The sequence below is a fragment of the Ranitomeya variabilis genome, chromosome 4 (genome assembly GCF_051348905.1).
Source record: "Ranitomeya variabilis isolate aRanVar5 chromosome 4, aRanVar5.hap1, whole genome shotgun sequence".
Lineage (NCBI taxonomy): Eukaryota > Metazoa > Chordata > Amphibia > Anura > Dendrobatidae > Ranitomeya > Ranitomeya variabilis.
In genome coordinates, this window is record NC_135235.1 from 521,268,585 (window position 1) to 521,282,759 (window position 14,175).

The 14,175-nt window shown below is 46.3% G+C and overlaps 1 protein-coding gene across 1 annotated transcript; it reads left to right on the forward strand.

Moving 5' to 3' along the window:
• Window positions 1-2,034: 2,034 nt before the first annotated feature.
• LOC143769099 (protein kinase C delta type-like) lies at window positions 2,035-5,452 on the forward strand. Its single transcript, XM_077257678.1, has 6 exons — window positions 2,035-2,313; window positions 3,098-3,348; window positions 3,543-3,605; window positions 3,772-4,323; window positions 4,450-4,493; window positions 4,644-5,452. The coding sequence occupies exons 1-5, from the start codon at window positions 2,047-2,049 to the stop codon at window positions 4,472-4,474; spliced, it is 1,158 nt and encodes a 385-aa protein (XP_077113793.1). The 5' UTR covers window positions 2,035-2,046; the 3' UTR covers window positions 4,475-4,493; window positions 4,644-5,452.
• The last annotated feature ends 8,723 nt before the right edge of the window (window positions 5,453-14,175 follow it).

Genomic DNA, 14,175 nt, shown 5'->3' on the forward strand with positions numbered 1-14,175 from the left:
TGTCATAGAACATACCAATATACATAGTTATTGATACATATTATTTATTATTTACATTATTGTTCTTAAGCAAAGAACCGTTGTTGTGGCATTTGCCACAACACGCAAAGTTGTTGTCTGATGTCTTTCATTCCTCCCCTCATAAGCATGTTCATGGATCCTGTGTAACTGTACCTTAAATAACAAGAATTGTCAAGAGCTGGTGAGTGCAGCCATTTTTTGTTCTTTCTTACTATTATTTATTAATTGTATTATTCTTACATTTGAATAAATAAAGTATATATGGATTCTAGACTCCCGATTCTTTAGAATCGGGCTGCCATCTAGTATATAATAATAAGGCCCCCTTGTGACTTTGAATATTGTTAGTCCTTGCTCCGTGCCTCCATGTAGTAACACTGTCTTCTCTATACCTGAGGACATGGATATTGTTATGTGTAATGTAGACCCAAGTGTCCGACTGTCATGGTATTGGTCAGAATTGAAAGATGGCTGGTCTGGCCCTGAATATAATATAACAGGCCGATATTCCAGACATGGACCAAGACTGTGAGTGGAAACAATCACAGCACGCACCACTGTGTCTGGTTCGCTGACCAGACTAACCCATGGAAGTACCATATGGCTCCTCCTGTGCGGACGAGCACTCATTGCTGTACACATGGCTGGTTCTACCAGAAACAGCGCCACCTCTGTCCGGTGGTTGTCTGTAGTATTTAAATAAACCGGTGATACAAAACAGAAAAAAAGCCATGGACAGGAGAGGTGCTGATTCTCGGAATAAAAGGCATCTTTTTATCATCTTTTTACAACTTCTTTAACCTCTTCACAACCCAGGCAATTTTACATTTTTTCTCCTTTGTTTTTTTACTCTCCTTCTTCGAAGAGTCATAACTTATTTAATTTTTCGGTCTACATAGCCATATGAGGGCTTGTTTTATGCGGGAAAGGTTGTATTTTTGAATAAACTCATTTATTTATCATGTGATGCAGCGGAAAGCAAGAAGAAAATTCCAAGTGCGTTGAAATTGATAAAAAAAAGTACAATTTCACAATTGTTGTTTAGTTATTTTTATTTATCATGATCACTGTATGGTAAAATTGACCTGGCAATATGATTCTTCAGGTGAGTACGAGTACACAGATACTTTTTTATTTAATTCTTTTAAAAAAATTGGGAAATTTGTAAAAAAAAAAAAAAATGTTGCTTGTGTCTCCCTTTTCTGAGACCTGTAACAGTTATGGTGTATGGGGCTACAGGCTGGCTATTATAGGAGAATTGTCAGCGATTGACAGTGGCATTTAACGGGTTAACTTAATAGCTGTGGGCAAAGCTACGCTCCACCTGCGGCTGGTAAATTACATGATGGCTGATTAAATGAGCCATCATCTGCCAAAAAAGATATGGGTTCAGACCCGGAGCACGCATCAAAATCAGGGACACGACATATGATGTAACTACATGACATGTCATGAAGGGGTTCGTGTATCGTGTCATCTGTACCGCAAACCTCCAAATGTGGAAGTGAGCGGCGACATCTTACTCCTTTATGCCCCAACGCCTGATGATGCCAGAGAGCAGGCGAAACATCTTGGGGGATTTATATGGGGGTAATAGGTGCGCACCACTGTGGTGGAATAGGCACTTGAGAGAAATGATAAAGGGAAATGGGACATGGAGGAAATATGTGATAAGAAACATAGAAAAACTAATAAAATTACCGACTTTACAATACAAAAATAATGTAAGTTATAAAATGGAACGATGATGAAACACATAGAGGGATTAATAATCTGATAAATAAACCACTGGAAGTCGCCATGAAGTTCTCTGCCGTTCCTCTGGACTCTAAGCTGTCACCCATGATGCCCACATCACAGTGTATAGGGCAGAGCAGGGTCAGGAGCCGCTGCCTGGCAGAAGCCACCTGAGGGTTCCGTCACCTCTGACCTCTGGTCACCTGCACACGACCAACTGCCGTTTACTTTCAACTGTCGGCTGAAGTGATTGGACCGAGGTCTACAGGCGGGAAGAGATTACTGAGAATGGCGACTACTGGACGAGGAGAAGTGAGCGAGAGGAGGATCGAGGAGAAGGGGAGCGAGGAGAAGCGGAGCGTGGAGAAGAGGAAGAGACAAGAGGACAGGATGACCGGATTCAAGAAGATCACGAAGAAGAGGAGACGAGACAACGGATTGGAGGAGCCAACACCTGGATGCAGCGGAGACCCTGGGTCATCCGGCCCCTATGCCAGGCTTAACATCAGCAGCTTCAACATCCACCAGGTCCTGGGTAGAGGCGCCTTTGGCAAAGTAAGGCCTACATATTTTTGTATTTATTTGAAAGCTGTTTTTATTATCTCCCCATGTATTGTTCTCTGTTATCAACCATGTCTTTCTTTGTTATTGCTCATTGTAGTGTTTTTCTGTGAGATGAGGTATAAGACATCACTTTAGTTAGGGCTAGTGTTGCTATAATGTGGTATTCTTCTATACTGGAGGGTTCATCTCCGGGGTCACAGCTGTAGGGGGCAGGGGACATTTTTTTTCCCATGTCATCATCAAGTGTTTTTATTAAATCTAGAAAGATAAAGATATTTGGATCACATTAATGGCAATTCAAAGCATGACAGTTGGTGCTGATAGTACTCTATGTAAAGAAGAGGGAGGAGCTAAATGCATGACTCCACCCATTCCTCTTACATAGAACATTATCAGCACCAACTGTCATCTCCTCTCAGTAATGTAACAGTCTGTCTTCACTGAATGTGAAGACTGATTTTACCCAGAAATAGAGAATTTTTTAATTTGAAAATCAGTCCTGACAGAGAAAGAAGCAGATTTAGCTAATAAGATTTATTAGAAATTGCTTATTTTCATGTGCATTATTGAGTTATCTGATTAAAATAACGAATATTCATTAAGACCTCTGCATAGAACATTGACGGAGCAGGCAGTGCATTGTGTTGATAGATAGATCTGCTCCTCTCCATGGTCCTGGTCACCAGCAGACTAAGCGACCACTCAGTTTTCACATGTGCCTTGTACACTATAAAATGCAGACACCTTCTAAGTATTCTCCATTTGTGTTTTTCAGGTGGTCCTGGCATCTGTCCCCGGCAGTAACATCAACGCGGCCGTCAAAATGATCAGAAAAAGGGACAATGAGGACACCATCTTGAGAGAGCAGCGGGTACTCCTGGCGGCCAGACACTGCCCATTCCTGTGCCACCTCTATGCCGCACACCAGTCTCAGCACAGGGCATATTTCATCATGGAGTACCTGTCCGGTGGCAGCCTGGAGGATTTGATCAAGATGTGCGGCTGCCTGAACATCGGCAATGTGAGGTGAGAAAGCAGAGAATGTACCTAAAAGAGAACTAAGAGAAAGGGAAAAAAACTGAGGTCAGGGTGCAGCTAGGGGAGCACTGGCATAGCATATATTTAGGGTGCTGGAAGCAGAAGGTGGGGTGCCATGGTATTTAGGGATTGCCAGAGAAGGATTTCATGACATTGATTCTGCACTCTGTTCTCTCCATCAGATTCTACACAGCAGAGATGGTATGTGGCCTCCAGTTCCTCCATGGACACAACATCGTCCACCGGTAAGCAGAACTTTCCTCCTTCTCTCTGACCCTTTACATGCTGTAGATATGGCCCCCGGCTTTCCTGGTGTCCTGCCATCTAGTCTACCGTATCTTGTAGTGACCCATTTTCCATCTCTTGTATCACTGGACAGATTTCTTATTTTGTTTTCTTCTTTCATTGCAGTGACATAAAGCCGCATAACATCATGTTGGATGCAGATGGCCACATCCGTATCATCGACCTTGGGGTTGCCCAAGATGGCGTCTCCTCCTCCAAAAACATCTCTGGAGTGACGGGCACTTTCCATTACATGGCCCCTGAGGTGCATCGTAGAAAACGGTACGGCGCAGCAGTGGACTGGTGGAGCCTGGGGATTGTGGTGTCCAGGATGGCAGCAGGACGATCCCCATTTTACAACGGCCCTGTCAAGCAAATGGCTTTCAAAGCCATCATCAATGAAAAGCCAAAATTTCCATCTTGGCTTGATGCTGACGTGAAACATCTCATCAAGAAGCTGCTGCGCAAAGACCCTCAGACACGCCTGGGTGTGAGCGGGAACATCCGAGAGCATCCATTCTTTACCACCATCGGCTGGGAGGATCTGGAGGAAAGGAGAGTAGAGCCACCATTTACACCATTCAGGCCAGTTCTGGAGAACCACCATCTGCAGTGGCCGGACCACACAGTCCTTCACCCCGTGGCCGGATTTACGTACGTGTCACCAAGCTGGGCCCGGTAAGTATCTCCTCCTCTGGGGATAACACTCATCAGGTGCTGTTCTCCCACTATGATAATCGTCATCATCCATCTTGCCTTTTTTCACTTTTTCTGACAGTGACTTTACGTTTCTATTTTTATTAGGTGTATGAAAAGATCTGGACTGTGAAAGAATCCACGACCATCTGGTGAGTGACCGATGTACACACAGGACACCTATTATGTCAGTACATTGTTTCTGATGTTATATAGCGGAATGGTTCATTATAAATACCATTCCCCTAATATAACAGAAGATCCGGTAGTTAGATTTCCTGTCTTCCTCTTATGTCTTGCAGGATGAGCCCATGCCAACTGCTCAGAACTTCATGCCTCCTGACCCGTGCCTCATGTCTCTGCTGCTGTATGACACCTCGGCTGCCCTTCAACATCATCTCTCTATACCATCTTCATGCCGGACCACTGCCATTGCTGCCCCAGACACTTGACCTCCTGGGCTGGCATCTAACATCCCTCCAGCCCGAAGATCTTCTACCCCAGGAGCGGCCTGTGCTAAGTTTTCATCTGGTGAGTTCAGGAACAATAGCCGCACCTTTCAGTCCTGGGGCCGCTGAGCAGCAGCATGTAAGGAGCGGCCATTATCCCTGAACTCACCTTAGCACAGGCCTGGTAAGTATCGCACCCATCACACATCACCCACACAACATGATCAGTGCAGGTCCCCACACTACATCATCAGTACAGGCACACACATAGCACAGTACATATCAGCACATAGATGTAGGACATAGATCGGCTTCTGATCCTGGGATTTAATCTGATCGCCATATTTGGGGTCAGGAAGGAATTTTTCCCCCTAATATGAGGACAATTGGCCCATTCCTCAAAGGGGGTTTTCGCCTTCCTCTGGATCTACATGGCCATAAATAGGTTTAGAATAAAAGATCAATAAGTAGAATCATACACTAGTAGCGTAAGAAACAAGTTATAATAAAATAAAAATACCTTAGTTTAAAATAAAAATTAGATCCAATGACTATAAACACTAATTAGACTAAGGAAATAAAACTTTTTTTTTTACTGGACAGTTACATTACACAGCTCAGGTACATTACACAGCTCAGGTACATTACGCAGGTCAGGTACATTACACAGGATAGGTATCAGTCTTTGATCTTGGGATTCATTCTGATCGCCATATTTGGGGTCAGGAAGGAATTTTCCCCCCTGATATGAGGATAATTGGCCGATTCCTCCCAGGGGGGTTTCGCCTTCCTCTGGATCAACATGGCTCATAAATACATTTAGTGTGATAGATTAATAAGTAGGTGTGTACTTTCAGGGCATAAAAAAGGTACAAAAATAAGAAAAACAAACAAACAAAATAATTGTTAATAAAATATTTATTTTAATTTTTTAGTTAAGCCAAATATAGACATAAATTAGTCGAAACATGTAGAAATAATTTATTTTTTTTTAATTTTCACTTACATTTTATTACATTGGTGTCACATATATTTGCACTGTCTATTAAAAGAAATAATGATAAACTATTTATTTTTTACTTTAATCTCATCGGTTCGGTATCAGCCCTTGATCCTGGGATTTATTCTGACCGCCATACTTTATTTGGGGTCAGGAAGGAATTTTCCCCCCTGACATGAGGATAATTGGCCGATTCCTCACAGGGGGTTTTCGCCTTCCTCTGGACCAACACGGCCCATAAATAGGTTTAGTCTGATAGATGAATAATTTACACATATACATGATATATAATATATAATAACCTCATCTATAAATAAAATCTTCTTTTTACCCCCTATATCTTTGTGTTGTCTTTACTCCATTGCTCGGTCATGTAGTCATTATTATACTGCCCCCTATGTCTGGTGGGAGTGTAATGAGCTGGCCGGCTCTGACTGTTCTGTGATCATTGACATGGAATCTGTGACAGACACTGCCCCCGTGTGGCCAGAAGTTATACCTATGCCGAATGTGATTACAGAGAAACAAACTGTATTGGCTAAGCTCCCCCCTGTTATGTCATGTGACCAGGAAGGAGAGAGAGAAGAAGGAGAGCCCGGGAAATCAGTCTGTGCAGAGAGAAGTCTGTGTATTCTGGCGTGTTCCTGTAGATGTGACATAGGAGATTGCCTGGACGATTCCCCTCTCTTGAAAGCTGACTTCCAGATTGTTTCCAGCTCCCACACTGCAGTGCAGAGCACTCAGCGGTGACATCTCCACAGATCCTGAACCCACGAACTGTAAGCGGGTCCTCTGTTGAGAGGCCGAACACCCCACCTTTACCTGCTGAACCCCCAAGGATTACAGTCTGGACCTGAGAGACAGAGTTTTGTTCACTCCCTGTTGTTTTCCTCTTTGGCTGGAGCGTCTCCCTGCAGTGACAGACAGGTCTGCGACGTGGGAAGATAACCTCCTGGAGTAAAGGAACTGGTAACGTGTGGATAGGGACAGTGAGGGATAGTTTGTTATTACACGTTAATTCTGTGAATAGGCATTTTTTGTATTGTCTACAATTGTGTTCCGCTGTGTTAAGAAAATGTTTAACAGTAAAGATACGTTTGTTAAGATGGAATCTGAGTGTGGAAGTTTTGCTGGGCCAGATCATGGATATACATGGGCGACCTTAGCCTCGCCCACTTCATCTGGCGTAGTCGGCAGGATCTGTGCCCAGCAGGATTCCCACCCAGGCCCAGTATACAGTCAGAAACCGCCGCCGGTGTCCATTGTAAACCAGGTCAGGAAATTTGGCGGGCGAAACTACCCCGTACCAGAGTGGGCGGAACAAGTGCGGATACTGGGAGAAATGTATAATATTGACCCTAAGACCTTGGCAGAAATGGCGGTACTGACGCTAGAGGGGGAGGCATGGACGACAGTCAGACTGGAGACGGTCAGGGGGCAGCGTGTGTTGGAAGATTTGGTGCAGGTGCTGGAAAAGACCTATGGACCTACTACGTACCAGGGAACACTGCGATACCTGTTCTTTAGACGGACACAGCTTGAATGGGAAGACATTCCCCAGTATGCAAATGCCCTTCAGGTACTCCTTGAACAAGTCTGTGCAAAAGGGGAACAACTGGCTACTATAGCTCCTCGTGACCTGGTACTGAGAGACCAATTCGTTATAGGGCTGAGAGACCAGTATCTTAACCGTACGCTACAGGACTTGATTCGGATGATGCCGACTCTCACCTTCGCTGAAGTCAAGCAGGAAGCCATAGAACGTTCTAGGGGACCCGTCATGGATGTGGGGACTCAAAGCGCTGCGTGCAGATCCATATTAAACAGTAACCAGCCCAACAGTGACACCGAGGAGCTGAAACAGATGGTAGCAGATTTACAGCAACAGGTGTCACAGTTAACACTAGAACGACAGAGAGACCAGCGGATACGAACTAGCCGTCCAGCGGGACCGTGTTGGTCATGTGGTGACCCTCGCCACAGGGCGAATCGTTGTCCTCAACAAACAAACCATCAGTTACCACGACGAATAGAATATCAGCTACATCCACAAGCAGAGCCACCACGCCAGGTCTCACCACAATGGCCGCCGTTAAACTAGACACCCCTGCAGCTGAGGTTCGAGCAGCAGGGGGGGACAGAAAACGGGGTGTAGAAAAACAGAACCAGCAACGGAGTACTCTTGCCTCGAGTAGTCCTATACTTGAAGTTATTCTGGAGGGAGTTGCGGTGCAAGGATTGATGGACACTGGGTCGCAAGTGACCACGATCTCTGAACAGTTTTATGAAAAGTACCTCAAACCAAGAACTGCTTGTGATCCAGATACCACCATTAAGATAATTGCGGCTAATAACCTACCCATTACAGTAACCGGAGTCGCCTGGATGGATACGAAGGCCTGCGGACAAGACCTAGGGAAACGAGGAATCGTCATTGTCAAGGAAGGCTTCGGCTCCGAGACCCCAGTAATAATTGGAATGAATATCTTGAAAGACCTGGATCTTATGCTGTTGACAAGAAAAGGGCCCAAGTACTGGCAGAAAGTTACCAAACATAAACCGACTCGTCTGGCGTTCCAGCGCGTAATCCGGACTGTTGGACTTCAACAGATGGCAAAGGAACAACTACCCCTAGCAGCCATTAAAGTGCCCCGCTGTACTCGGATTACTTTGCCCGCTGAAAAAGAGACAGTCATTTCCCTGCCTCTTAACACCAACCGACAACTTGAAGGAGTTGAAGTGTTAATCGAGCCGAGGGCTCCAAGTGGGGGTAAGCTAAACCCACTAGTCGCCCGCACCCTAGCCGTGGTGAGGAACGGAAGAGTCCCGGTCAGGCTAAACAACACCGCAGACGTAGGTGTAGCTCTCGAGGCTGGCACGCAACTTGCCAGAGTATATGCTCTACCCACAGAAGTGAACCCCATGGGACCCTTACAATTCACCCCGTCTACAGAAGATGGCCGGACGGTAACTGTCTCAGCCATAAATGCTCAAGTAGATGATGAAGACATTGGGCGAAAACTACTGGAAAAAGTGCAACTGGACCCGTCCCAGTACACCAAACAGGAAGTGTCTCAAATGGAGAAACTACTGCGAGAACACCAAGACTCCTTTGCAAAGCATGACACTGACTTCGGGTACACCACCAGTATCCAACACGAGATTCCCACGGGTGATGCTGCCCCTATTCGCGAGAGGTACCGACAAATACCACCTCAACAATACCAGGAGGTGAAAAGCCTCTTAGAATCTATGCTACACGCCGGAGTGGTACGGGAGAGCCAGAGCCCATGGGCTGCACCCGTGGTGATAGTCAAAAAGAAGGATGGATCCCTGAGATTTTGCGTAGACTACCGTCGGCTGAACGCTTGCACGATCCGGGACTCCTATCCACTCCCCCGGATCGAAGAGTCACTGACCGCCCTAAAAAAGGCCAAATATTTTTCGTCTCTAGACTTGGCTAGTGGATATTGGCAGGTCCCCATGAGTGAGAAGGACAGAGAAAAGACCGCCTTCATCCTTCCCATGGGCCTGTACGAGTTTGACCGGATGCCATTCGGCTTGAGTAACGCACCAGGGACCTTTCAGAGACTGATGGAACGCTGTCTGGGAGATTTCAACTTTGAATTCACGCTGATATACCTTGATGACATCGTGGTATACTCCGCCACCTTCGAGGATCATCTTCACAAGCTTGGCAAAGTGTTCCAGCGCTTGAAGAAACACGGCCTGAAGTTGAAGCCCAGCAAGTGCCGTCTATTCCAGCAGGAGATCGATTACCTGGGACACCGGATCTCGGCCGAAGGTGTCCAACCCTCTCCAGAGAAGATAGCAGCTGTCCGAGAGTGGCCACAACCAACTACCATCAAAGAAGTCCAGGCTTTCCTGGGGCTAGCGGGCTATTACCGCCGATTTGTCAAGGACTTTGCCCGGCTTGCGGAACCACTGCATGAGACCCTCCGAGGAACCGCGAACAGTCCCAGAGGACGACGCATCAGCTGGGGGCCCGACCAAGAAAAATCCTTCCGGGCGCTTCAAGCTGCTCTGACGTCACCCCCTATTCTGGCATTTGCAGACTACACCTTGCCGTTCCAGTTATACACCGACGCCAGCCTTCAAGGTCTCGGGGCGGTCCTCTCCCAAGTCCAAGATAACAAGGAACGCGTAATAGCCTATGCCAGTAGATCCCTCCGTGACACCGAAAAGAACCCCGTCAACTACTGCTCTTTCCGCCTGGAACTCCTGGCCCTGACCTGGGCTATGACAGAGAAGTTTGCTGGCTACCTGACAGGGGCGGAGGTGCTGGTCGTGACAGACAACAATCCTCTTGCTCACCTAGAAAATGCCAAACTAGGGGCAATGGAACAGCGCTGGATGGCAAGGCTCTCTAGATTCCAATACAAAATTAAATACAGAGCGGGGAAGGAGAATCAGAATGCTGACAGCCTTTCCAGAGTGACATCATCCCCACCAGTGGGGAACCGGGATGAAGAATTGGAGGGAGATGAACTGCCCGACTTTGCCCGGCTAGCTAAACAAATAGAAGATAGCCGCCAGTATGCTGTAGGTGGGATCGAAGCCGTAGTGGGGTCCCCCCTGTCCCAACAAGAATGGGCCAAGCTTCAAGATCGAGACCCTGAACACGTCTTACTGAAACAGTACGTGAAGACACAAGAGAAACCACCCTCCGAAGTAAGAGCCCGACTATCAACCAGGGCCTCTGCCCTACTTGCCCAATGGGATCGGCTGATCGTGAAGGATGGAGTCTTGTATCGCAGGGTACTTTTATCCCATATGCTGGAAGAATGTTTGCAGATTGTCGTCCCGGTGCAGCTAGCCCATGAGATGGTGGCTGAAGCCCACAGAAGGAACGGCCACTTCGGCATAGACAAGACCCTCCGGTGGACCCAGCAATTCATTTTTTGCCCAGGACTCCGTAAGCTGGTTGAAAACGTCTGCCTAAGCTGTCGTACATGTGAACTCCATAAGTCTACTGAGCAGCGTGCACCCGTCCAGACCATTAGCACATCCAGGCCCCTCGAGTTGTTGATGGTGGACTGTTGTGAAATTGGATTCTGGGCTCCCCCGGTGGCCACTTGTGGAATTTAACTTGTGTGCATCATCCCCTCTGTTCACCTGCTCCTATCAGGATGTGGGAGTCGCTATATAACCTTGCTCCTCTGTCAGTTTCATGCCGGTCAACAATGTAATCAGTAGCCTTTCTGTGCATGTTCCTGCTACTAGACAACTCCCAGCTAAGTTGGACTTTTGTCCTTGTGTGTTTTTGCATTTTGTTCCTGTTCACAGCTGCTGTTTCGTTGCTGTGTCTGGAAAGCTCTTGTGAGCGGAAATTACCACTCTGGTGTTATGAGTTAATGCTAGAGTCTTAAAGTAATTTCTGGATGGTGTTTTGATAGGGTTTTCTGCTGACCATGAAAGTGCCCTTTCTGTCTTCATGCTATCTAGTAAGCGGACCTCGATTTTGCTAAACCTATTTTCATACTACGTTTGTCATTTCATCTTAAATCACCGCCAATATATGTGGGGGCCTCTGTCTGCCTTTTGGGAAAATTTCTCTAGAGGTGAGCCAGGACTGTCTTTTCCTCTGCTAGGATTAGGTAGTTCTCCGGCTGGCGCTGGGCATCTAGGGATAAAAAAACGTAGGCATGCTACCCGGCCACTTCTAGTTGTGCGGCAGGTTTAGTTCATGGTCAGTATAGTTTCCATCTTCCAAGAGCTAGTTCTCATATATGCTGGGCTATGTTCTCTCGCCATTGAGAATCATGACAGTTTGACCGGCCCAAAAAAGGGTTAAATTACTGGCTGAGAAAGGAGAGAAAAAAGAAGTCTGCTACAATTTTTTTTTTTTTTTTTCCCTCTAGTTCTGAGTGTGCTCTTAATTGAATCACTTGCTAGTCTGCCTATACTGCAGCCTTCCTCTCTTCCTCTCCTTCTAATCCTTGAATGGCTCTGTGTTCACCTGTTTCAAATGGATCTTCAGAGTGTAGCTACAGGTTTGAATAATCTCGCCACAAAGGTACAAAATTTGCAAGATTTTGTTGTTCATGCACCTATGTCTGAGCCTAGAATTCCTTTGCCTGAATTCTTCTCGGGGAATAGATCTCACTTTCAAAATTTTAAAAATAATTGCAAATTGTTTTTGTCCCTGAAGTCTCGCTCTGCCGGAGACCCTGCACAGCAGGTCAGGATTGTAATTTCCTTGCTCCGGGGCGACCCTCAAGACTGGGCTTTTGCATTGGCACCAGGGGATCCTGCGTTGCTCAATGTGGATGCGTTTTTTCTGGCCTTGGGGTTGCTTTATGAGGAACCTCATTTAGAGCTTCAGGCGGAAAAGGCCTTGATGTCCTTGTCTCAGGGGCAAGATGAAGCTGAAATATACTGCCAAAAATTCCGCAAATGGTCTGTGCTTACTCAGTGGAATGAGTGCGCCCTGGCGGCGATTTTCAGAGAAGGTCTCTCTGATGCCATTAAGGATGTTATGGTGGGGTTCCCTGTGCCTGCGAGTCTGAATGAGTCCATGACGATGGCTATTCAGATCGATAGGCGTCTGCGGGAGCGCAAACCTGTGCACCATTTGGCGGTGTCTACTGAGAAAACGCCAGAAAATATGCAATGTGATAGAATTCTGTCCAGAAGCGAGCGGCAGAATTTTAGACGAAAAAATGGGTTGTGCTTCTATTGTGGTGATTCAACTCATGTTATATCAGCATGCTTTAAGCGTACTAAGAAGCCTGACAAGTCTGTTTCAATTAGCACCTTACAGTCTAAGTTTATTCTATCTGTGACTCTGATTTGTTCTTTGTCATCTATTACTGCGGACGCCTATGTCGACTCTGGCGCTGCTTTGAGTCTTATGGATTGGTCCTTTGCCAAACGCTGTGGGTATGATTTGGAGCCATTGGAGGCTCCGATACCTCTGAAAGGGATTGACTCCACCCCATTGGCTAGTAATAAACCACAATACTGGACACAAGTGACTATGCGTGTTAATCCGGATCACCAGGAGGTTATTCGCTTTCTGGTGCTGTATAATCTACATGATGTTTTGGTGCTGGGATTGCCATGGCTGCAATCTCATAACCCAGTCCTCGACTGGAGAGCTATGTCTGTGTTAAGCTGGGGATGTAAAGGAACTCATGGGGACGTACCTTTGGTTTCCATTTCATCATCTATTCCCTCTGAGATTCCTGAATTCTTGTCTGACTTTCGTGACGTTTTTGAAGAACCCAAGGTTGGTTCACTACCTCCGCACCGGGAGTGCGATTGTGCCATAGACTTGATCCCGGGTAGTAAATACCCTAAGGGTCGTTTATTTAATCTGTCTGTGCCTGAACACGCTGCTATGCGAGAATATATAAAGGAGTCCTTGGAAAAGGGACATATTCGTCCTTCGTCATCTCCCTTAGGAGCCGGTTTTTTCTTTGTGTCTAAGAAAGACGGCTCTTTGAGGCCGTGTATTGATTATCGACTTTTGAATAAAATCACGGTTAAATATCAATATCCGTTACCACTGCTTACTGATTTGTTTGCTCGTATAAAGGGGGCCAAGTGGTTCTCTAAGATTGATCTCCGTGGGGCGTATAATTTGGTGCGAATCAAGCAGGGGGATGAGTGGAAAACCGCATTTAATACGCCCGAGGGCCATTTTGAGTATTTGGTGATGCCTTTTGGTCTTTCAAATGCCCCTTCAGTCTTCCAGTCCTTTATGCATGACATTTTCCGAGATTATTTGGATAAATTTATGATTGTGTATCTGGATGATATTCTGATTTTTTCGGATGACTGGGACTCTCATGTCCAGCAGGTCAGGAGGGTTTTTCAGGTTTTGCGGTCTAATTCCTTGTGTGTGAAGGGTTCTAAGTGTGTTTTTGGGGTTCAGAAGATTTCCTTCTTGGGATACATTTTTTCCCCCTCTTCCATCGAGATGGATCCTGTCAAGGTTCAGGCTATTGGTGATTGGACGCAACCCTCTTCTCTTAAGAGTCTTCAGAAATTTTTGGGCTTTGCTAACTTTTATCGTCGATTTATTGCTGGTTTTTCTGATGTTGTAAAACCATTGACTGATTTGACTAAGAAGGGTGCTGATGTTGCTGATTGGTCCCCTGATGCTGTGGAGGCCTTTCGGGAGCTCAAGCGCCGCTTTTCTTCCGCCCCAGTGTTGCGTCAGCCTGATGTTGCTCTTCCTTTTCAGGTTGAGGTCGACGCTTCTGAAATCGGAGCTGGGGCGGTGTTGTCGCAGAGAAGTTCCGACTGCTCCGTGATGAGACCTTGTGCTTTTTTTTCCCGTAAATTTTCGCCCGCCGAGCGGAATTATGATATTGGGAATCGGGAGCTTTTGGCCATGAAGTGGGCTTTTGAGGAGTG